The sequence below is a fragment of the Miniopterus natalensis genome, chromosome 18, assembly GCF_054644295.1.
Source record: "Miniopterus natalensis isolate mMinNat1 chromosome 18, mMinNat1.hap1, whole genome shotgun sequence".
Classification (NCBI taxonomy): Eukaryota; Metazoa; Chordata; class Mammalia; order Chiroptera; family Miniopteridae; genus Miniopterus; species Miniopterus natalensis.
This window is the reverse complement of record NC_142098.1, coordinates 12,530,139-12,553,752: the sequence shown is the minus strand read 5'-3', so window position 1 is coordinate 12,553,752 and position 23,614 is coordinate 12,530,139. Positions and strand designations below refer to the sequence as shown.

Here is a 23,614-nt window from a genome sequence, read left to right as displayed (position 1 = left end):
TGTAATAAGTATACATATTTAAATTGCCCTCCCAGCCAAATCTTTGGCTTTTCCTTTATATAACACTTTTGCCTGACTGTTGACCCCACCCCTTCCCGCGTCAAGCCTGGGCGGGTGTCTCCCTGGGCTCCCCGGCCTCCCCTTATCCTTGTGCCCTCTCTGCTGTCACCCCCTCCCACAGCTGCCTCTTCTGTGCCACCCCTAGGGCCACAACATCTATAGTTTTGACCTTATGGTTTCTCTTTTTTGTTTTTAATTGATTTTTTTTTAATTTTTTTTTTTTTAGAGAGAAAGGAAGGGAGAGAAAGAAGGAGGGAGAGGTGAGAGAGAAACATCAGTTGGTTGCCTCGCTGTACACACCAAACCTTTAGGTGTAGGGGACGATGCTCCAACCAACCCAGCCACCTGCCCAGGGTGACTGTATGGTTTTTCACTGAGTAAATTTATAGTCAGCCAGTCATAATGGTTGATTTTTGAATTGCTCTAATTTTTTCCCCCCTGATCGATAGGGCTATAGTAAATACCTTATGGTTCTTTGTGCACATTTGCTGTATATTCAGAATAAATTCATAAAAGTAAAATTGCAGGGTTTTAAAAGAATAGAAAATAGCAAGAATGTGAAATTTAATAGCAAATTACTGTACAGAATCTTAGGAACCTCCAGAAGCTGGTACAAAAGTTCAACAGGAGTTGAAGTACAAAGAGTGATTTTGTGGGGGAGGAGAGTTACCCGGCTGTGCATGCGGGCAGCTGTGTCTGCTGGAGGTCTAAACGCCAGCTGTGGCTGCGCTGAGGTGGTCACGGGGAGGGGCTTTGGCTGCAGAGAATGCAGTTTGTGCGTGTGGAGTTTTGGCAGAGCCACCATGCGCAGGAAATCCTTGGTAATCAAAGGGCCTTTGTCGGTGGGGCTGTGTCTGCGACCAAGGGACCATCCCTGGCTTCAAGTCAGAGGGCGTCTGGTCATTTTGTTTCTTGAATTAGTGATCTTTATCTCTTGTTAGAGTTTCATTTTTCAGAAAAGGACAAAAGTACCTTTTAATTTGTGCTAAGATTAGATTACGCGCTGACCCGGTTGTAGTTCCTTTTGTTCCCTGTTTGGATGGTTGCTAAGGAAACTGGGAGGCAGCCTCCTTAGGGTTCTTCACCCAGTTTTAGAAATGACCCTCTCACAGTCATGGTTTTACTTTTATCCACACTTGTTCTCTTGATGGTTTTTCTTGAGAGCTTTTACTACACAGAGTATATTTTTTGGTGCCCCTTAGCGTTGGGCCTCTAACCTTGGGTCCTGGGCAGCCTAATCAGCTGTGGGTGGTGTGGGCCCAGCTCCCAGAGTCAACAGAGGTATTTCCTCCTTTGCTGCTATCTCTGTGTGATATCACATGTTACCTGTAGTATTTGTGTTTCTTAGAGATAAAAAAACTGACGTCTGTCTTATTCTTATCTATGCTTCTGAAATTAATCAATGACATCATTTTGTAGAATCAGAGAAAGATCTTCGATACATTGGCAAAATACTGGATGGATTTTCCTTGGCTTCTAAACCTTTGTCTTCTAAGAAAGTAAGAATTTTTTTATATATATTTTTTTCTGGTTTAGTGCTTTTAATACTTATTATGTAATCTGAGTTATTGTATCAACAACTGGAATGGTAAATAAATTCTGTTTTCAAAAGCACCAGCCTTGTTACCAGTGATCGTTGAGGAAAACGTATTCTGTCTTAGAAATAGCAGTCAGTAGCCACAATGTATTCAAAACAGCCAACTGCTCATCTTTTAAACCCAAACTTCAAGTGAGTGGTTATTTCCATTAAAAAGAAATTACATTAGAAACTGGTGGGAGAATGGAATTGATAAAATTCTAGGGACAGTGTAACTTAAGGAAAAGTACAAATCTTTCAGAAAGCTGTAATGACCCCCAGCCCTGAGTCCTGCTGTGAGGCGTATTAACTAACGTGTGAGGTTCCCTGGGCTCCCTGCCTGGGCAAGGGGAAGGGAGAAGCCTGTACATGTAGGTCAGGTCTCAGGGACAACTCTGTGTGCTTTTCCAGATAGTCCTGTTTTAATGCTATTCTATTACAGCTTAGGCCAAGCAGTACTCTTTAACACCCTCAGAGTCACCTGTTCCTAGGTGGACATCACAAGTTAGTTGTGGGTGCTGATAACTCAGGAGGGTGCCTGGCCATTTGCCTTGTTGGCATCCTTTTTTCAGATTATTCCACACTTTGTAATGCGCTTTTTGTTTTTCATTCAGCAAACATTTGTGCCTCTGTGGCTTGGCCTGTGGTTCTTCAGAACAGGGGCGGCCGGTAGCAGTGCAGCCTGAGAAACTGCGTTCGATATTACAGTGGCTGTGGTTGGTTTAGTGGTAATAGTTAATGTGTTGTAATCGTGAGCAGGATACATTTAAAACAGTGTTGGGTGCATAGTAAGCTGCTGTTATCATCAGAAATGTCAAATATGTCAAAGGAGAAGGCGAATTTTACATTTATGAAAGGGGAGCATAAAAATGGTTGAGAAGTACTCATTTAATTCCAGGGTCAAGGATAAATAGGACAAAGTCCTGACCCCAAAGTAGCTTTTATTCAGTGAGGGTGCAAGATAGACAAGGTCACTGACTGGCAGAGTGCCCTAAGTGGGCAGACAGAGCGGGGGTTCCTGAGGTGCTCCTCGCTGGAGTAGGGCTTTGAGCGTGAGCCATTGACAAGAGGGCTGTGTTCACCTAGTTTTTAACCCCACCTTTGAAGTGCTGTGAATCTGATGGAGGTTATGAAGAATACTAGGGTGTATGCACCTCTTTTCTGCCATGCTCCACGGGATTTTTGTGTCTTGGTAACATGAGAGTGTTTGCTGGCTGGCTGGGGAGTCTGTTTTTCAGAGAAGGTGGTCAGACTAAGATGATAAAAAATGTGATTTCCTAACAGTGGTAATACTACTCTTTTATGGATTTTCATCATGCCAGGTGCTGCCCCCCAGGGAACCACCTGGGAACCTTGCAACTTCCTGGGAACCTTGGGAAACTCCAGTTGTTGCTGACTTTGTGGGGTGGGATGTGGGCATCATTACTCTTAAAAGCCTCAGGTGAACCCAGTGTGCAGCTGGAGCTGAGAACTCATGCCACAGGGCATTCAGCTCCTCTCTGGTTACAGAGCTCAGGGTTTCAGGCCGCTGAAAAATCTAGAAAACAGCTTACATAGAACTGTCCATAAATATATGTTTGTTAGACCAAGTGCAAAAGAGACCATTTAATGCAGTAATTAAAAAATGTCTAATGGGTTTAAAAAAAATTTTTTTATAAAGGGTTTATTTGAGCCAAAACTAACAACATCTGACAGGAAGCAAGATCTCAAATGCTTCTCTAATCCTTTCTTTTAGCTTATCTCTTCTGCCATCATTAATGCCTGAGTTTCCCAAATACTATATTTCAATTTCAGTTCAGTCAGCTTTTTTTTTAATTGATTTTTTTTTAGAGACAGAGGAAGGGGGAGGGAGAGAGAGACACACAATCATAGAAACATCTCCCTGATAGTGAAACATCGATTGGCTGCCTCCTACTGGAGATTGAGCCCCACAACCCAGGCATGTGCCCTGACTGGGAATCGAGCCAGTGTCCTTTCAGTGCATGGGATAACACTCAACCAACCGAGCCACACCAGCCAGGGCTCAGTCAGCTTTTGAATTAAAAATACCTCAGATAAAAAAATAAGGCTTGAAGTTCCAATTTGGAACTGAAACATAACCAGAAAAAATTTCTGAATTTAAAAGTAACTTAAAGTTACTTTTTCTATACCTTGAATCATACTTTTCTAAAATTTCTGACTTACAGTAGGCGAGGTCTGCACGTGGGCCTGTATATCCTGTTAGCTGTTGTCATAGTTTTTGTTCTTATACGAAACATGCATGTTAGCATCTCTGTGTAGAAGTGGGCAGGGGTGATATTAAAAATGTCTCGTTTGAACTGTGGTTCTGGTGACCATCCAGATCCAGAATGGATGTTGGCTGGGCACCTGGACAATCTGTTCCCAGTGCTGCCTACCTACCTGCTGAATGTTAGTCTAGGAAAGGCTGGGGTTAATAACGCTCAGAGGTAAGGGGTTTTCTTGCTTGAATCAAACATGATCATTGTACAGCCTGTATTTTCAGAGTTTTGTTCTGTTTTTTGAAGATTTATCCACCACCTGAATTGCCAAGAGACTATCGACCAGTGCATTATTTCAGACCTGTGGTAGCTGCAACTTCCAAAAACTCTCACTTACTTCAAGTATTATCAGAATCAACTGGAAAGTCAATACATGACCCAGGGACACATAGTAGGCACCAACTGAATGCCTCCAAGCGGGGAGAGTTGCTAGGAGAAACACCTATTCAAGGTATGTCATGGAGAAGATTAAAATCATTAAATTTAGCCCAGCCGGCATGGCTCAGAGGTTGAGCATTGACCTAGGATCTAGGAGCTCGAGGTTCGATTCCTGGTCAGGGCACATGCCCGGGTTGCGGGCTTGATCCTCAGTGGGGGGCATGCAGGAGGCAGCCGATTAATGACTCTCTCATCATTGGTGCTTTCATCTCTCCCTCTCCCTTCCTCTCTCTGAAATCAATAAAGACATATTTAAAAAAAAAAAAAGAATTTCTTAAAAATAAAAAATAAATCATTGCATTTATTATAATTCTGAGTGATCAAAATCAAAATGGAAAGATGCTTTCCCATTGAAATTTTTCCAAGATTTTGTATTCCCAAACTGTGGGAATAAAATTGTTTATTGTGAATGGCACATATAAGTATACATCCTTTACTTCTTAAGACTTGTTTCCCACCATTAGTTTGAGTTGTGTCATTGAAATTACAACCTTTGTCTTAAGCTCAGAGTTTTCAGATTTTTGTTTGTTTGCTTTTTGTTAATCCTCACTCGAGGATATTTTTTCCATTGATTTTTAGAGAGGGAGGGAGGGAGAGAGAAACAGAGAAACATCGATTGGTTGCTTTCCACATGGGCCCTGACTGGGATCAAACCTGCAACCCAGGTACGTGCCCTTGACTGGGAATAGAACTCGTAACCCTTTGGTGCTCAGGCCTTTGCTCTAACCACTGAGCCACAACAGCCAGGGTAGCAGTTTTCAGATTTTAATAATTGTTCAGGAATGTGGTAAAGACCGGGGACATGTGTACCTTCACTTTCTCTGTACAGCCTGGGACCATAGGATTTTTTCCTCAGGGGAAAAGGGTACTATAGCACTTTTCCTGGAAGCCTGAAGGAATGAGTGCATGTGAAAGTATAGACAGATGTGGAGAATCCCCTGTATGTTGGAGCAGAAAGACCCACTAAGAGAGATGAACTTATACTTGCCCTTTGGGAGCCTAACAGGTATCTCAAATGTAATAGACCCCAACAGAACTCTTGGTTTCCACTTCTTTCCTCAAACTTGCTTTTTCTCCAGTCTGCCCCTTCTTAGTACAGTAAATGGTACCACCAGTGACCCACTGCTCGGATCAGAATGTAGGAATCCTGATTCTTGCTCTTCTCTTTCCCTCCCTCCCCTGACCCTACCCAGTTATCAGCAAGTCCTCTCATTTCTACCCCTAATAGGCACGGGGACTCCATCTACTTTTCTGCATTTCTGCTGCTTCCCCCGTGGTCTGAATGCCCATCTACTCTCACCTGGACTATTGCAATAGCCTCCTGATTTGGTCCTTATTTGTCCTCTGCAGCCCATCCCCCTCAACAGTAGCTAGGTGAACCAAATTATATCACTATCCCCCTTAAAATGCTCTATTACTACTTTTTTTTTTGTTTATTTATTTTTACTTATTGGTTTTGAAGAGAGAGTGAAACATCAATTTGTTGTTTTACTTACTTATGCATTCATTAGTTGATTCTTATTTTAAAAATCGATTTGAGAGAGAGAGAGAGAGAGAAACATAGATTTGTTGTTCCACTTATTTATGCATTCATTGGTTGATTTTTGTATGTGCCCTGATTGGAGATCTAAGCCACAACCTTGGTGTATCAGGACGATGCTCTAACCAACTGAGCTACTTGGCCAGTGCCACCAGTACTTAACTAAAGAGAATCTGGACTTTCCACAAGGCTCTCTGGATCCATCCCTGTCTATGTTTCAAGCCACATCTTACACCACTTTCCCTTAACCCACTGTGGTCTAACCTCCTGATCCTCCTGTTTGCCCTCTGAACCTGCCAACCAAGATGCCCACTCAGGGCCTTTATGTTTACCGCTTCCTCTACCTCTGTTCTTCCCTTGTTTGTTGGATCCTTCTTTTTACTCAGAAGTTACCTCAAATATTATCTCTTTAGACGGACCTTCCAGGCCTTCCGTGCCCACCATATAAGCTAGTCATCTCCCCCTCTCAGCCAGCCCTCTCACTTAAGTCGCCCTCAATCACACCACCCTATGTTTTCCCACAGTCCTCCTCTCCTCCTCTCATAGCAGTCCTCTGGTGTTGACTTTTGGCTTCTTTAATGTCCTTCTCCCTCATCAGTGAGAGCGGGACCCTGCCTGCATTGCCCTCCCAGCCCAGCCCAGTGTCTGGCATGGAATGAGTGCTCAGTGAGCATCTGCGGCACGAGTGGGTGCATGATGGGTAGCTGTGCTCTGAACCGGGGCTTGTGCTGGGCAGGACTGTGGAAGGGTGGCTACCATGGACTGGAGGTCCAGAGTTCAAGATGTCAGCTTTCTCCTTCTGGGACCACTCGCTGGCCTGATAAACATCCAAGTACTAACCTTCATTTTTGCCAATTGTGAAATAGGAGCCTCATTGTTTTAGTACTGTCTGGTTTACAGGAATCATGTGAATACAGATGAAACACTAAATGTAAAATAGTCCAGTTACGTGAACTTGTGATATTGAAAGTCTATGTACAGAAAAATGTAAGTATACTTGTCTTAACGATACTGTCATCTCTTCCTGTTACTGTTTTTATTTAGGTTCAGCTACTTCAGTATTAGAATTTCTATCCCAAAAAGATAAAGAGCGATTCAAAGAAATGAAGCAGGCCACTGACCTTAAAGCAGCTCAGGTCAAGGCCCTGAGTCTGGCCCAGAATGCCGCAAGCAGCAGAAACCAGCCCTCACCTCCAGACGGCGCACACTGCTCGTGGCACATGGCACTGAGTGGTGGGGCAGCCACCACAAAAGCCAGCAACTTCAAACCTTTTGCCAAAGATCCAGAGAAGCAAAAACGATACGAAAAGTTTTTAGTAAATGTGAAACGGGGCCAGAAAGGTGGGTGCCAGGCCTCAGCCTCCCACATCTCACCCAGCAGCGGGGCTCTTGGTATGCTGACCTCGCCCCAGATTTAAAATTGAAGTACCCTGCTCTGCCAGGGTGCTTCGTCCTGCTGCCAGCGGTGCAGAGATGCAGGCCTTGGTTTTGACCTTAGGAAACAAGAACAATTGGCTTATGTTTCTGTTTCTCTCAGGTCCCAAAGCCAGCTGTTTAATTAGAGAACATGCCGTGGTCGCCAGTCTTCAATTACAGACCCTCTACTGTTTGCAAATGCTTGACTTCTGCAAGCGTTGCATTTCACACTGAGAAAACAAGGCCATCTCCCACTTTATCTTAAGGTCTTAACCACCCAGCCCTAAATCATAGCTTAAAATTTGGGGAGAGCTGGTTGCCGAACCATTACACGGGGTAGAAAATCACTGTGATCTATGAAGTAAATACATATGGCAAGACTGGGGAGAGGGCTGGCCACTGTACGCAGCAGTCCTTGTGAGACATAGCAGATGAAAGGGTTTTCCAAAGCAGATCTTTATGTACTGTGCTTGAACTCCCTACTAAGAATCCAGACCCCTAACGTTTATTTGTTAAATTAAAAAAAAAAAAAGTTGGAAAAATAAAAAAGTTAGAGAAAGGAATGTTTTTCTGCCAAAATTTAGGAATGTAATTGGGATGAACTTATTGTCTGGGGGTGGTAACAGGTTCCTTGCTTTGAAGATTTAATCGAGCATTAGTTCCCAAATGTTTTTCTCTAATGTATGCAGTGGAATTCAAAAGAAGCATCATTTTGAGAGAATGAGCAGTAATACTTGCCAAGTACCTCCTCACCATGCTCTTAAAAACCAGAGTGAGGATTTTTCGTCTCTGATGAAATCTGTAGGGACCTAGTGGTGCCACCAGATGTTCCCCTTTGAGCCGCATGTTTTTCCTAAGAGTGAAGCTGTTTCTTATTCTCTGTACCGTAGATGCACTGGAACATTGTCTGGATCCCAGTATGACAGAGTGGGAGCGAGGCCGTGAACGGGAGGAATTTGCCCGGGCAGCCGTGCTGTATGCATCTTCCCATTCGACCTTGTCCTCCAGGTTCACTCATGCCAAGGAGGTCGACGATTCAGATCAAGTGGAAGTTCCTCGAGACCAAGAGGTCTGTTGCCATCACGTCCCTACCTGGTGCATTTAAAAAAAAAAATTATTGATTGATTTTAGAGAGAGAGGAACGGGGAGAGAAAGAGAGAGAAACATCAGTTTGTTGTGCCACTTATTTATGCATTCACTGGTTGATTCTTGTATGTGTGCTGACTGGGGATTGAACCTGCAACCTTGGGCTATCGGGACCATGCTCTAACCAACTGAGCTACCCAGGGCCTACCTGGTGCATTTTAAAATTAAAACACTGCATAGCAAAATATTTTAAATCCCTCAGTGAAAAGATAAAAATATACATGGCATTGGAGAATTAGAAGTTAGGTTTATGCTCCCAGTATACTTTAGCAAAAATGTAGCATAAGCGGTTTTGTAATTTTGAAAGAGTGCTTGAGTACTTTTAAATGGAAGAGCAGTCAGGTCAGTGTGTGACCACTTGATGAACGAGAGTGAATGTCTTTTCCCAGAATGATGTCAGTGACAAGCATTCTGCTGTGAAGATGAAGATGTTTGGAAAGCTCACCCGAGACACATTTGAATGGCACCCTGACAAGCTTCTATGTAAGAGGTTTAATGTCCCTGACCCTTATCCAGAGTAAGTTGGATAAACCTGTGCTTCCATCAGTACTTATTCCCCATATTAAAGCTAATTTTCTGCTTACATACTCATGTAAAATCCCCCTTTTCTAGGTGAACTTACTTGTACAATACTTGAGTTGCAAATTGTACAAATTTAACTTCTATTAATTTATTACTAAAAATATTAACAAACATCCAGATAGCAAACTTAGTCCATATTGAAGTTATGAAACACAGGTATGTCAAGTTATAAAACTTGTCTGATTTGCTACCTTTTCAATGATGCTTATATAGTTTACATTTAAAATGTTAGTTATGTTTTCTAATCCTTTATAAAGTTTAGTACTTCTTATTTGATTATAAACACCACAAGAAAGCATATATAATTGAATCAGAGACTTTGTCAGAAGATTTAAGTATGCAGCCGAGCCTTGAACAATGCAGCAGTTAGTGGCTCTGATCTCCCCCACCGTGCAGTCAAAAGTCCACGTATAACTTTTGACTCACCCCAAACTTTACTAATAGTACTGTTGACCAGAAGCCTTATGGGTGACATAAACAGTCAACACATTATTTCGTATGGTATATGTATTATATACTGTATTCTTACAATAAAGTAAGCTAGAGAAAATAAAATGTTAAGGAAATCATAAGGAAACTACCTTTATGGTATTTATTGACAAAAATCTGTGGATAAGTGGACCTGCGCAGTTCAAACCTGTGCTATTCAGGGTCTACTAGATTTTTAGCAGTGGAAGTTTTCCTTAATGGAAATCAATTTTTAAAGTTAAATTTTAGCTCTTACTATAATAAAGAAAACACTAATGGGTACTAAAGTCATCTATTATAAATTTTTAAATTTTTAAACCTCTTAGGGGACCTTTATAGCCAAATAGAAGAGCTACTTGTGAAAAACATGACATGGAAAGCTTTATAGGAATTAAATTTTTATTCTCACAGTTGTTATTAAAATTATATTCATATTTTTTCTTTTCAACCCCCAGTTCAACTTTAGTTGGCTTACCAAGAGTGAAACGTGACAAATACTCAGTCTTCAACTTTCTGACACTCCCAGAGACAGCTTCCTTGCCTACAACTCAAACATCAAGTGAAAAAGCACTGCCGCACCAAGGTCCTGATAGTGAGTAGGACTTCCTCAGATCCATGTGCTGACCATGGTCTCAATCCCTAGTCTGTTGGGAAGATAGAAATAAAAGGTCATCTAATCCTAAGGATACATATAGTGCAAACTCTCCCTCCCTTAAGAGAATTGCTCAGATGGATACCTTAGCTCATGTTGTAATGGTCCGGATGCATCCTATTTGGGGTTGGTACTCTGCCTCAGCATCTGCCACATGCCCCACACTTTGCACAATGCCTGGCCTATAGCAGGGTCACTGATGTTCTTGAATGAATTAAAGAGCTGTAATGAAGAACTTGTTTTTGCTTGCTAATTCTGCTATTATGTCTATGTCCTACTTTTCAGAATCAAGAAAACCATCCAGATGGGATACATCTAAACAAGAAAAGAAAGAAGATTCCATTAGTGAATTCTTAAGTTTGGCCAGATCAAAAGTTGGCCCACTTAAACAAGAGTCTAGTCCATTAGTAAACAAAGAGGAAGAGCATGTGAAGGACTCACTCTCAGAAAAGGTATTTGGACCCAGTTCTCTTTGCCAGGCTAGCTGTGGCCTTTATCTTTCTCTGGTGAGCAGGGGCCAGCACACTTTTTCTGTGAAAGGCCAGATATTAAGGGCTTTGTGGGCCATAGTCTCTATTGCAACTATTCAATCCTGCTGTTGAGTGTGAAAGGAACCACAGGCAATGTGAACACAATTGGATACATCTATGTTCCAATAAAAACTTATTTACAAAAGCAGGCAGTGAGTTGGATTTGGCCCCTGGGATGTAGTTCGCCACCACCTGCTCTACAATCCAACAATTTGGGTCATAGCTTAAATCATTTGAGGAGGGGTTATAAACTTCTCTGCCTAGAATGACTTTCACTTAGCATTAACCATTGAAACAAAATTCAATGTATTTTTATTGAAAAATATAATTTTCCAAATAACAAGTATTCTTTTTTATGGAGAATGTAGAGAAAACATCCATTGGGTTTTTAAAAAAAATTACTGCTTTAATAGTTAAAAGTTGAACTTAATAAAAAGTTGGTTTTATTTTTAATAGTGTCATCAAAAATTTTTTATTTTTAAATTTAAATTTAATTTTATTTTTATGCTTTATTATTATTTTTAATCCTTACCCAAGGACATGTTTCCATTGATTTGAGAGAGGAAGGGAAAGAGAGAGAGAGAGAAAGAGAGAGGAACATCGATATGAGAGAGAAACATTGATCAGTTGCCTCCCGTATGCACCCCAACCAGGGGTCAAACCTGCAACCTTCTGGTGTATAGGATGATGCTCCAACCAACTGAGCCACCCGGCCAGGGCTTATTCTACTTTTTAAATTAAGCTACATTAAAATTGACTTTCAAAATGTACAGTTCAGTGAGTTTTTACACATATATAGATTCATGTAATCACTACCATAGTCAGGATACATAGTGAAAAAGCCTCCTTATGCTGTGCCTCTGTAGTCGTCCTCTCTCTTCACCACAAACCTCAGTCACCCATTGATTTCTTCTCTGTCTCTATAGTTTTTTTCTTTCCAGAATGTTATATAAATGGAATCAGGCGATATACGTACATAGCCTTTTGAGACTGGTTTCTTTCATTCAGCATCATACCTTTGAGATTTACCAGTATTTTGCATGTAGCAATAGTTCATTCCTGTTTGTTGCTGAATACTATTCTGTTGCATGGATGCACCACAGTTTAAGGACGTTAGTTGTTTCTAGCTTTTGGCTGTCATAAATAAAGCTGTTATGAACAGTCATGTGCAGATTTTATGTGGACATAAGTTTGTATTTCTCTAGAGTAAACATCTAGTAGTGGGAGTACTGGGTAATATATACGTACAGATTTAACTTTATAAGAAACTGCCAGGCTGTATTCCAAAGTGGTTTTTGCTTCAGGTATTTTGAAATTCTCTTGATAATTATATACTCATTTAAGATTATTATATCTTTTTGGTGAGTTGACTCTTTTATCATTATGTAATATCATTCTTTATTCCTGGTAATTTGCATAGTTGTATTTTTCCATCATTTTAACTTATCTAATTCATTATCTTTAAAGTTGTTTTTTTTTTTTTTAATAAGCAGCAGGTCATTGTCATTGAGTCATTTAAAAAAACCACATTTGATAATCTATATGGTTTAATTTGTGTTTTGATCATTTACACTTAAGGTAATTTGTTGATATATTTGAATTTAGATCTACAGTTTTATTATTTGCTCTCTGTCTATTTCTACTTTTTGGTTCCCCTCTTTTCCCTTTCCTGCCTTCTTTTGTATTACTTAAATAATGTTTAGCATTCCACTTTAATTTATCTATTATTTTTTACTCTCTTTAGTTTTTAGTGATTACTCTAGAGGTTACAATGTGTACACTTGCCTTTTCACAGTATACTTTGAATTGATATTTTACCACTTCAAGTGGAATGTAGAAACCTTACCACTATATAGGTCTCTTTTCTCTCTGTTTTATATTGTCTTATGTACATATATCGAAAACCTTATCAGACAATGTTTGTTTGTTTTTTAAAATATATCTTTATTGATTTCAGAGACAGGAAGGGAGAGAGAGAGAGAAACATCAATGATGAGAGAATCATTGATCGGGTGCCTCCTGCACGCCCCTGACTGGGGATTGAGCCCGCAACCCGGGCATGTGCCCTGACCGGGAATCAAACCTTGATCTCCTGGATCCTAGGTCGAAGCTCAACCACTGAGCGATGCCCGGCCAGGCTCAGACAATGTTTTGATTTTTGCTTTCAATGTTAAAGAACTGATGAGAAGAGATTAGTGTATTTTAGTTACTCAGGTATTTACCTTTTCTGTTGTCCTGTCTTCATTCCTGAAGTTCCAAGTTCCCTTTTCTATCACTTTCTCCTGTCTGAGGAACTTCCTTTAGCATTTCTTTTAGACTACTTCCAACAGCTAATTTTCTTAATTTTCCTTAATCAGAGAATGTCCTGTAATATCTTCATTCCTAAAGGATATTTTTGCTGGAAATAGAATTCTGGGTCAACAGTTCTTTTCTTTTTGTCCTTCAAAATGTTGTACCACTTCCTTTTGGCTTCTTGATTTCTGATGAGAAATCTATAGTCATTCAAATCACTGTTTCTCTCTTTATATGATGTGATTTTTCCTCTTGCTGTTTGATTGTGATGTGTCTGGGCATGATTTCTTTGAGGTTATTTTGTTTGGGGTTTACTGAGCTTCTTGATTCTTTAATTCTGTATTTCCCCAGATTTGGACATTTTCAGCCATTATTTTTTTCAGATATTTTCCCTATACACACTCTCACTCCTCTCTGTTCCTTTTTTCCCTCTCTGTTGTTCAAATCGGATAATTTCTATTGATCTGTCTTCAAGTTCACTGACTCTTTCCTCTGTCATCTGCATCCTGCTATTGAACTCATCCAGTGGCTTTTTAATTCTGGTTATTTTATTTTTCATTTCTAAAATTCCCATTTGGTTCTTCTTTATATCTTTTATTCCTTTGCCGAGGCCTTTTTATCTTTCTAGTTGTTTGCCCTTATTCTTGAAGCATGGTTTGAAAAGCTGATTTAAAGTCTGTCTGATAATGCATACATTTTTGTCATTTTGGGTTTTCTTCTGTTGATTGTCCTTTGCGAGTTGAGATTTTCCTGGTTGTTTGTATACCAAGTAAAAGTAATTTAGGATTGCATGCTGGACATTTTGAATATTATGTCATGAGACCCTAGGTCTTTTTCAGATTCTAAGGAGAATGCTGAATTTTCATTTTGTTTTGCTTTAGCAGGCAATCGACCTAGTTAGGTTCAGGCTGCAAGTTCCAACCAATCTTCTGTGAGCTGTGGTTCAAATGTCACTCTAGTTTTCAGAGCCCTTATAATACTTTTCAGATCTTTTGTGCATGTGTACCTCCCAGTGGTCTGGGACATAGCTGGTGGTTAATCCCATAGTTCTGTTATCAAAGCCACATCATCCCTGTGTTTCCTTCAAAGAAGGACATTCTCCTATATAAGTAGAGTACATCCATCAAAATCAGAAAATTAACTTTGAAACGTAACTACTGTCTAATTCTCAGACCCATTCAAGGTCTACCCATTCAAGGTCCTAATAATGTCCTTTATTATAGCAAAAAGGATTCAGTTCAGCATCACTTGTAGCATTTAGCTGTCATGTCTTAGCCTCCTTCAATCTGGAGCAGTTCCTCAGTTTCTCCTTGGCTTTTATGATCTTGATACTTTTGAAGATTGCAGGCAGTATTTTGAAGAACGTTCCTCAATTTGGGCTTGTCTGATGTTACGTTGGGACTAGATTCAAGTTTTTAATCTGTGGTAGGAACTCCTCAGCTGGGATGCCGGTGTGCTCTCATTGATCCTGCCGGGTGACGCAGGATGGCGATTTGTCGCTTTACTAGTGATGTTCACTTTGATCATTTTTGCAATGTGGTGCCTGCCAAGGTTTTTCACAGTAAAGTTAATCTTTCCCCTTTCTAATTAATAAATACTTTTCTTTATAATTTCTTATTAATTTTTACTTAATTATTTTAATAAGTATTTAGAAGCTTTGAAATAGCTTCTCATCAAACTATTTCTTTGCTTCCTATTTTATCCAAAGAGATAAATTTGGTACTATCAATATTTATTTAATGCTCCGATTGTACTAGCTTGGCTAGTTGGAGCCCCTTCAAGTTGGCTTTGTGTCCTTTTGATGAATCCCTCTTATTCTCTGAGCCTGACCTTGCTTTTTGGCTCAGTAAAATGTTCTGGACTCCTCTCTTTATTTCTCAGTTTTAGCTCTAGAATCAGTCCTTTCTCCAAGGTGCCCTGGTTATTTTTAGTGAGCAATGGTATACTTTTCCTGTCTAATTTTTTTCTATGAAAAGTGTTTACTTTAAAGCCACAAATGCCACTGTCTTGTACCAGTTTTCCTCATTAGGAATTTGTAACTTTGCTCCAGAAACTGGAGGTGGTGTGGTATGGGGAAGTGACCACTGGCTGAGAGTGAGGAGAGCTGGGTAGTAGAGTCCGGATCTAGTCCTGACGCAGGTTCTCCAGTGGGAACATGGAAGGACGGAAGTGGATGGTGATCTGGGCCAGTCCTGGGGCTCTCTCGTACTGCTTAGCACATTAGATTGCCCAGTGTCCAGAGGTGATATGCTGTTGGAGGGTGGGAGCTGTGTCTTCTTCACACCTTTGCTTTTTGCTTATTGAATTGAGTGCATACAAAGTTACAGGCTCTTTATTTAGTTAATATGAATGTTCATATCTGAGCTTCTTTTAGGAAGGGCAATGTGTAGCTGAGAAGGGAAGTTCTGTGTCCATTTTATCAATGTGTTCCTGGCTCCCTCCCCGTTGTGTGGAGGGCCCAGTTTTCTCTTCAGCATTTTCATGAGTGGGCCGTCTTCAGCACCTTTAATATTGGACCCCTGAAGGCTCAGATGGACTCTTGAAAACAGGACAGAGGCACTGTGCTAACTCCTACTGCATTTTTCACTGCAATTCTGGTTAATGACCAATCTCCCTAAGAGATTTCAGCTGCTTCTACCATTCACCACATTCTGCAGTGTTTCTGAATCAGAGACACTACAAAAATAAATGCTGTGTATGACGATTGTTTAGTTATGCAGTATGTGGGTGTGGAGAGCCATGCACGTGAACACAAACATCATTGTGTGTGTGTGTGTGTGTGTTCTAGAATGTTTGGGTCCTTTCACTCTTGTTCCTTTATTCCTGACTCTTATTTCACTGTTAATGCAGCTGGTAAACAAAGGTGCGGAGTCACAGACTGCAGGAGAAGATAGCCGCCCATCCATGGACTTATTCAAGGCCATCTTTGCCAGCTCCTCCGAAGAAAAGTCCTCATCCTCTGAGGATGAGCAGGGCGACAGCGAGGATGATCAGGAGGGTACCGGGGAGGCCGACTTCAAAAGTTCCCAGGAGACTGCCTCGATGGAAACATCATCTGTGGCACACAGTACGTCAGTATTTCAGACTTTGGGATCCAAAGAAGAAAACAATGATGTCTCTAGAGAAGCTGCTGCTTTGCTTAGTGTGTAATTTTAAACCATGATAATTCGCAATCAGTGATGTTTTAATCTTGTACATTTTCAGCTGGGGCAGACCAGAGTTTTGTTTTATATGTCTGGTATAAATCTCTGGTATATTTTTAGGATAGATGTGTTTGATAATGTTGATTTTCCTGCTTATCCTGGTTGAAAAGAATTTAAGAATAGTAAAAAAAAAAAGCTTTATGTATTTATTTTAGAGAGAGAGGAAGGGGGAGGGAGAGAGAGAAACATCGATTAGTTGCTTTACTTATTCATGCATCATTGGTTGATTCTGGCATATATCTTGACCCGGGATCAAACCCATAACCTTGGCATATCGGGGATGATGCTTTTTTTTAAAAACCTGGCTGATAAGGAGGTGCTAGGATTCTGGATGACATTTAGTCATGAAGTATACAGAGGCTGTGCCAGCATTCCTCTCTCTAGGGCACATCGTATGCTCTGGATCAACCAGCATTTGGCAGATGGGGTCTGCCCTCATTACTATGAGTCTAATGCTTGGTCAGTAGCTTGTCCTGCTTGTTCTGTTTACCCCAGCTGGGAGTTTCGCCCAGGAAAGGAGGCCGTCTTGAGCTTGCAACGGTGCAACACTTTTCAGATGCTTGGGGTGGGGGATGGACAGAATTTCTCATCTCGGTCTCAGAGTGCTCTGCCTGCCCTGTCCATCTGTGGTGGACATGGGTATAAGTTTTGAGAGCCTTACATAGTTACATAGTGGTATAAAATATTGTTTGTTCTTAGGTGATAACAAATGTCAGCCTCTTTTTTATTTCTGTGGAAAAAACCCAACTTATATTTTATTACAAAGTCATATATACTTGAATTTAGAAATATAAAAACATAGAAAGCTTAAGTCCTTTGGAATCCTGCTTCTCAGAGATAACCATCATAAATACTTTCGATGCTTATTTTTCCAAACATTTTCTATTTTTATCTGTTTTATCTGAAAACAGTCATTTTTTATTAAAAAAAGATTATTAATGTGAACATGATAAGTTGTTTATATTCCGTTTTTCTCCTCTGATAATGCATTTTGAATGAAATTAAACTTTCTGAGCTGGGACATAGTCTTATATCCCTATTTGTAAATTTTATTTTTCTCAGATGACCTTTCTTCGAGGACGTCTTTTAACCCTTCATTTTGTAGTGGGTGATTTGGATGCTATACACACCCCTGTGTTGCAGACACTGGTGCACTTGGCTGCCCGTGTCCTTGTGTGACTGACTTCCCAGCTCTATAGCCCATGAGGTTGAAGGTCAGGCCCATGTTCACAGCCCCTGTGTCCTCAGCACCTGATGTGAGCTAGTTAAGCAAAACGGTGAAGGAAGGTACACATTACCTGGTGGCAACAGACATTAGTGAAAGACTCAAACATATGAATATTTGGCAAATATATGAAATTAATACCGTGGTGTTTTTCAGCTAGTGAGCCGGCACCCCAGGAGCCTGCACCTTCCTTCGTGATACAGAAGATGCAGATAGACGAAAGAGAAGAATTCGGCCCGCGGCTGCCCCCCGTCTTTTGCCCCAGTGAGTTGAGAGCTCCTTGGTCCACCTGTTTGCACTGGCACCAGAGTGTCCCCTGAGATATGACAACTCTAATGGTGTTATATCCACTCACCTAATCTAACACGAGGCCAACCAAATATATCCATTGGTTTCTGGTTTACCTGTTCGCCGCCACATTTGGAAACCCATTACTCCACCTAGTGCTTTAATGACAGTTATTGCTTTACAGCCTCGGAGACCCTTAAGCTTTTTTTTTTAACTTTCAGTTATTTATAGTAGAGTCCTAAGTATCTCAAATGTTTTATTTCTACTTATAGAAATAAAAAGTAAAAATTTAGGACACAAAGATGGGAGGGGAATTGCAGGGAGTAAGGTACTCTAAGACTTTCTTATACTTTGGCTAATGTAGCAAATAAAATAAAATTAATTCTTTCAGAAGTAAATACAGCCCATCTTCCTCCTCCAGTAGCTGTTAACGACTTCTGTTCAGTGCCATCCTAAATTGGCATCTCACATTAAAATGTTTAGACTGGTTTATTGTCTCTTTGAAGACTGGGTTAACAAACCTCTGATAATGTGGCCCGGGTATACGAATAATAAATAATTGTTATCTATGCTATAGTTTCCTGTGGTGCTCATATATAAATATTGTTTTAGTTAATTAATCCAGCCTTCAAAGAGACAATAAGAAGCAGAGAGGAGTAAAAAGTGTGAACGTTTGAAAGGTTGCAGTGAATGTATTTCTTATTTGCTTTAGTTGTTCAAATCTTTAGCTTAAAGTGTTAGCTCTTTAAAGCTAATTTATTTATGCCCATTTCCCAGATTGTCCTTGAGATCCTTGGAATAGTTAATAACTTCATTTGGTCTATGGGTTATTGAGGGAAAATGGTTTTCCAAAAACTAGCATTAAAAAAAGGTTATTAAAACCACAGTGAGATATCACCTGACATACAAGTGCTGGCGAGGGTGTGGAGAAAAAGGAACCCTAGTGCACTGCTGGTGGGGATGCAGACTGGTGCAGCCACTGTGGAAAACTGGAGTTTCCTCAAAAAATTTAAAATGGAACTGCTGTTTGACTCAGCAATCCCACTTCTGGGAATATATCCTAAAAACCCTGAAACACCAATCAGAAAGAACTTATGCCCACGTATGTTAATAGCAGCATTACTTACAATAGCTAAGATTTGGAAACAGCCCAAGTGCCCATCAGTAAATGAATGGATAAAAAAGTTGTGGCATGTTTATATAATGGAATACTATGGAGCTGTAAAAAAGAAGGATCTCATACCCTTTGAGACAGCATGGATGGACCTGGAGAATATTATACTAAGTGAAATAAGCCAGAGAAAGACAAATATCACATGATCTCACTTATATGTGGACTCTAATGAACAAAATAAATTGACCAACAAATATAAGTTCCATGGCATGGAGGCATGGAACAGACTGACAGATCTCAGATGGGGGAGGGAGGAATGAGAAAAGATAAACCAATGAACTTATATATTTGTATGCATAGCCCGTGGACACAGACAATAGAGTGGTGAAGGCCTAGGAACGGGAGAGGGGCTGGGTGGAGGGGCAAAGGGAGGGAAAATAGGGGATATCTGCAATACTGTCAACAATACAAAAAATATATTTAATTTTAAAAAAGGTTTGCAGAGATCAGTTTTTGAAATATCCGACCAAACTATAGGAATAGAAAATTGCAAACACCTGTTAACTGGTTTTGGAAAATATCCATACTTCTGAAACACCTTGGAACTTTCTTCAGGTGGAAAAAGATGATTTAATAATTTACACTGCTTCTACTATTGTGAATTTTTGCTGGTTTGGGTACCAGGAAATTAATGACCCATGAAAACGTTTTTGTCAGAATTTGGGGATGGAGAATTTAGGTGCTTGCAACTTGTCATTTTAATGATTACATGTATTTATGTTGCTCTGATGCTAGTTTTTCAGTGTTTCCACTTATAAGACAAATTCATGTTGAATGTGCTTTTGTAAAGGGAGGATGCTGTGAGAGGAGCTGACTTTTATGTTCCAGATTCCAGGCTATGGGATTCATGTGCACAGCCCCATCTAGTCCTCTCTGTGTCCCTAAGGAGATAGGGATTCTTCTTACCCCTGTTTTATGAAAGAGGAAACTGAACCTTGAAGAGGTTAAGCAAGGTGCCAAAGATCACAGAGCTGGCGACACAGCTGAGGTTCAGACTCCGAACTACTCTAGGATGTTAAATTACAAAGGCTTGTGGGCACCTGGTCTGACTTTATCTTCCTCTGGTAAGATACTAGTTGGATCACACAGGTATTGTGTTGACGTTTCTGGCAGTTTTTAAATACAGGGTGTCCCTAAAAAACGTATACACACTTTAACAGCTGATAGCTCAGTTTTGAAAATGAAACGTATTTTAATAAACACTGCCTTTAAAATTATTTAAAGTGTGTGTGTATCCATTTTTTTGGGACTCCCTATATACAGCTAACACCATTTGTATAGGAAGGGAGGACAGGAGTTCTGCCTTAATGCTAATCATCCCATCTAAGGCAGATTCCTACTTCAAGAATTTAGCCTTTATTTCCCCCTATAGTTCATGTGTTTATTGCATTTGTGTTTCAGATGCTCGTCAGAAACTTGAGGCTCCTCAAAAAGAGAAACATAAAAAGAACAAAGAAAAACACAAGACCAAGAAAGAGCACAGACGGAAGAAAGAGAAGGTGAGTAACTTCTGGTGTCCTGGGGTCAGTGTGTGGGGTCTGTCGCTCCTGTTTCTGTCATCCAGACAAGTCCCCAAGTGTCACACATGTAACCTGTTGAAGAGAGTGTCTTGTGGCCAAGATAGGGGTACATGGGTTTTTCGACACCTTGACAGAAGTGTGGGCTAGACACTCAATGTAGACCCTTGATTTTCAGAAACTTTGTTTTTCTTTCAGATGGAATATTTTAATTTGTTCAGTTGTACTTAAAAAAGTTTTTAACTTGTGAGCATTAAAAAGTAGGAAAAAGGACATTTAAGTATCTTAGAGTGATGGTTGAGTAATAAATAATAGAAGTTTTATTCGATTATTCATTCAATATTAAATGAAGGTATTATTTTGAACATTTCTCAACTACTTCGTCATCATTGCATAGAGATGTTGGTCCATAGCTTGGCATTTGAAGTAAAGAAAACCTGAAAGAGTACTGTGTGTATTCGCTGTTGACATCCCTTCTGTCATCATCCATGTCTTCTTTTCAGTTTGGCACAGGCTTTTGGAAAAAAAATTTTTTGTTGTTAAGGATATTTTTTCTGTGGATTTTTAGAGAGAGTGGAAGGGAAGGAGAGGGGGAGAGAGAGAGACATCGATATGAGACACATTGATTGGTTGCCTCCCTCATGCGCCCCAACTGGGGCTGGAGATCAAACCTGCAACCCAGGTACGTGTCTTTCACTGGGATTTGAACCCACAACCCCTTGGTGTATGGGCTGATGCTCTAACCACTGAGGAAAACTTGCCAGGGAGGCATAGCCTTTTAATTCCGTTAATATTGGTGTTGGGTACCCAAATTGGTCTGGGCAGTAGTAGAAGTGATTAAAAACAGCTCCCTTATTCACTATCAGAAAAAAGGATTCCTGAGCATAGAAGATGAGGAAATTCACTTGTAGTGAAAGGAAAAAAAATTGGTGCTGACAGGTTCAAAAACCAAATTCATTTGTTTCTTACCAGAGTATTTGCTGTTCTCTAACTTTCTACCATTTTCTTCTTTGTGCATTTCCAGGGTGTTTGCCATCCTGATGTGTATAGTTTATCACATATGCCTAACAGAATGGACCAGTCAGGTTCACAGGAAGTGGCAGGGGTCACCTTGGATAAGATGGGGGCTAAGTGTCGAGACAGTATCCTGTCTACATCTACCTGATTCTGCTGTGCCTGTCACTAGAGGGTCAGTTCCATGAGTGGGGACATGGTGGAGAGTGTACACAGCCGTGTGTTCCTGGCCTGTCCCATACTTGGCTAAAGCTCACCCCAAATGAGGTTTTGCTTTTGTTTTTGAATGACTCCAGCAATCAAATGCCTCCTTAGCCTGTCACTGCTGTGAATTAGGGAGGAAAACACCTGTGTGAGTGTGTGAGTCTGTGTGTGCTTGCGTGTTTGCCAGCAACTTTTTTTTTTTTTTTTTTAAGAAAAAGAAACACCGGAAGCACAAGCACAAAGGCAAGCAAAAGAGTAAAAAGTCAGAGAAAAGTAGTAGTTCTGAGAGTGCCGACAGCAGTGACAGCCAGAGTGAAGAAGATACCATAGACTTGTCACCCCAGGAGCTGCTGAGACGGTAGGCAATGGGAGACTGGTTTTCAGAAACCTTCCAAAGCCTCATTAAGATCTTGATAATTTTGCATATTAACTAGGTTTTAAAAAAAGTTAATTTTTAATTAATAAGTAATATGTGAATATATTATCATTGTGAAAATTTATACCTTACAGATAAAACTCAAAGTGGCTCTTGACCAATTCCCCAAACTTCTCTTTCCACAGTAACCTCTGCTCTCAGTTTCATATATAACTTATAAGAATTTTTTGCAAAACTACACACCTGTAACATATGTACACACACATTATGTTACGCATTTTTAATATAAATAATTTTATGTAGCATAAATAGGGTATGAACATTTAGAGTGAATAAATACTGCCCAACTGTTTCCAAAATTAGCTGTATCAGTTTAAATTGTGAAAGCGCTTTGTTATATCAAATATAAATGGTACAGAAACATTTGCCAATATGATGGGTGAAAAACGGCATCTCATTTTTTAATTTTTTAAAAAATATATCTTTATTGATTTCAGAGAGAGGAAAGGAGAGGGAGAGAGAGAGAAACATCAATGATGAGAGAGTCATTGATCGAGCCGGCAACCCGGGCATGTGCCCTGACCGGGAATCGAACCCCGATCGCCTGGATCCCAGGTTGACGCTCAACCGCTGAGCCACGTCCGGCCGGGCAGGGCATCTCATTTTAATTTGCATTACCTGGATTAATGAGGTTGAATGTCCTTTCCTATGTCTCAGCCTTTGCCATGTACCCTTTTGTGAATAGCTTGTTCAAGTTCCCCTGCAAGTGTTCTATTTTCTGTTAGATTGTTTTACTAGTTTTTAGTAATTAAAAAATAATAATTCAGGATATTAATCCTTTGTGTTTTAATGTATTACCTATCATATGATTTTAACTATCTTTGTTATACAGAAGCTTTAATTTTTGGTGCACTCAACTTTACCAATTTTCTTTGTTGGTATGTTTTACATTTTTGTCTTTGAAAGGGCTTCCCTAACCCAAGATTTTATATATATATATATATATAAAAACTATTCTCATGCTTTTGTAGATTTTTCCCCCCGCCAAACAGAGTAGGGTAGGCATCTAACTTACCTTTCTCCAAATGGATAGCCAGTTGTATTAGGGTGAATGAACTAGCAGAGATTAAGAACCCCTGCATCCCAGTGTCGTAGCACAGTGAAGCATTAATAAAATTGAGCTGTTTGGCTTGTCAGTTCATATCTAACTTGCCTTCTCTTTCTCTTTTACTTCCGTTTCCAGGCTAAAACATCTTCCTCTAAGGAGGCAGTAGTTGAACTCTGCCCTGGCCTGTTCCAAAACCAGATCTCCTCCATGATAGAAGTCTGTTGATTGCTCAGTTAATACATTGTACAGATTGTATTTATATGTAAATTCATGCTGTAAAATAATTTTTAAAACCTTGACATTTCAAAGGCTGCCTTGGAAGTTTGCAAAAATTGGTTTCTATTTTTAACTTCAGTTAGTGTCAAGGAAAAAAATTCAGACTGTACAGTTTAATTAAAATGGAATTTTTCTATTTCCGTCTTGATTTTTCATTTCCCGAAAGTTTAAAAAAAGAATGAAAATTGAAGACTGTTCTCTGGTATTGTTATGAAGAAAGCCAAGTCCCGATAAGGACGGCTGGACTTAT

At 40.0% G+C, this 23,614-nt stretch overlaps 1 protein-coding gene across 1 annotated transcript in view; it reads left to right on the top strand.

The window, feature by feature from the left end:
- GPATCH1 (G-patch domain containing 1) overlaps positions 1–23,500 on the top strand; it is a 41,937-nt gene extending 18,437 nt beyond the window's left edge. The window contains exons 9-20 of the mRNA XM_016221073.2: positions 1,480–1,559; positions 4,162–4,366; positions 6,938–7,234; positions 8,200–8,378; positions 8,845–8,972; positions 9,961–10,097; positions 10,443–10,609; positions 15,830–16,046; positions 17,564–17,671; positions 20,271–20,368; positions 21,817–21,962; positions 23,224–23,500. Of these exons, the coding sequence (XP_016076559.2) occupies positions 1,480–1,559; positions 4,162–4,366; positions 6,938–7,234; positions 8,200–8,378; positions 8,845–8,972; positions 9,961–10,097; positions 10,443–10,609; positions 15,830–16,046; positions 17,564–17,671; positions 20,271–20,368; positions 21,817–21,962; positions 23,224–23,254 (1,793 nt within the window). The 3' untranslated portion in view covers positions 23,255–23,500. The remainder of the gene's footprint in view (positions 1–1,479; positions 1,560–4,161; positions 4,367–6,937; positions 7,235–8,199; positions 8,379–8,844; positions 8,973–9,960; positions 10,098–10,442; positions 10,610–15,829; positions 16,047–17,563; positions 17,672–20,270; positions 20,369–21,816; positions 21,963–23,223) is intronic.
- Positions 23,501–23,614: the final 114 nt, after the last annotated feature.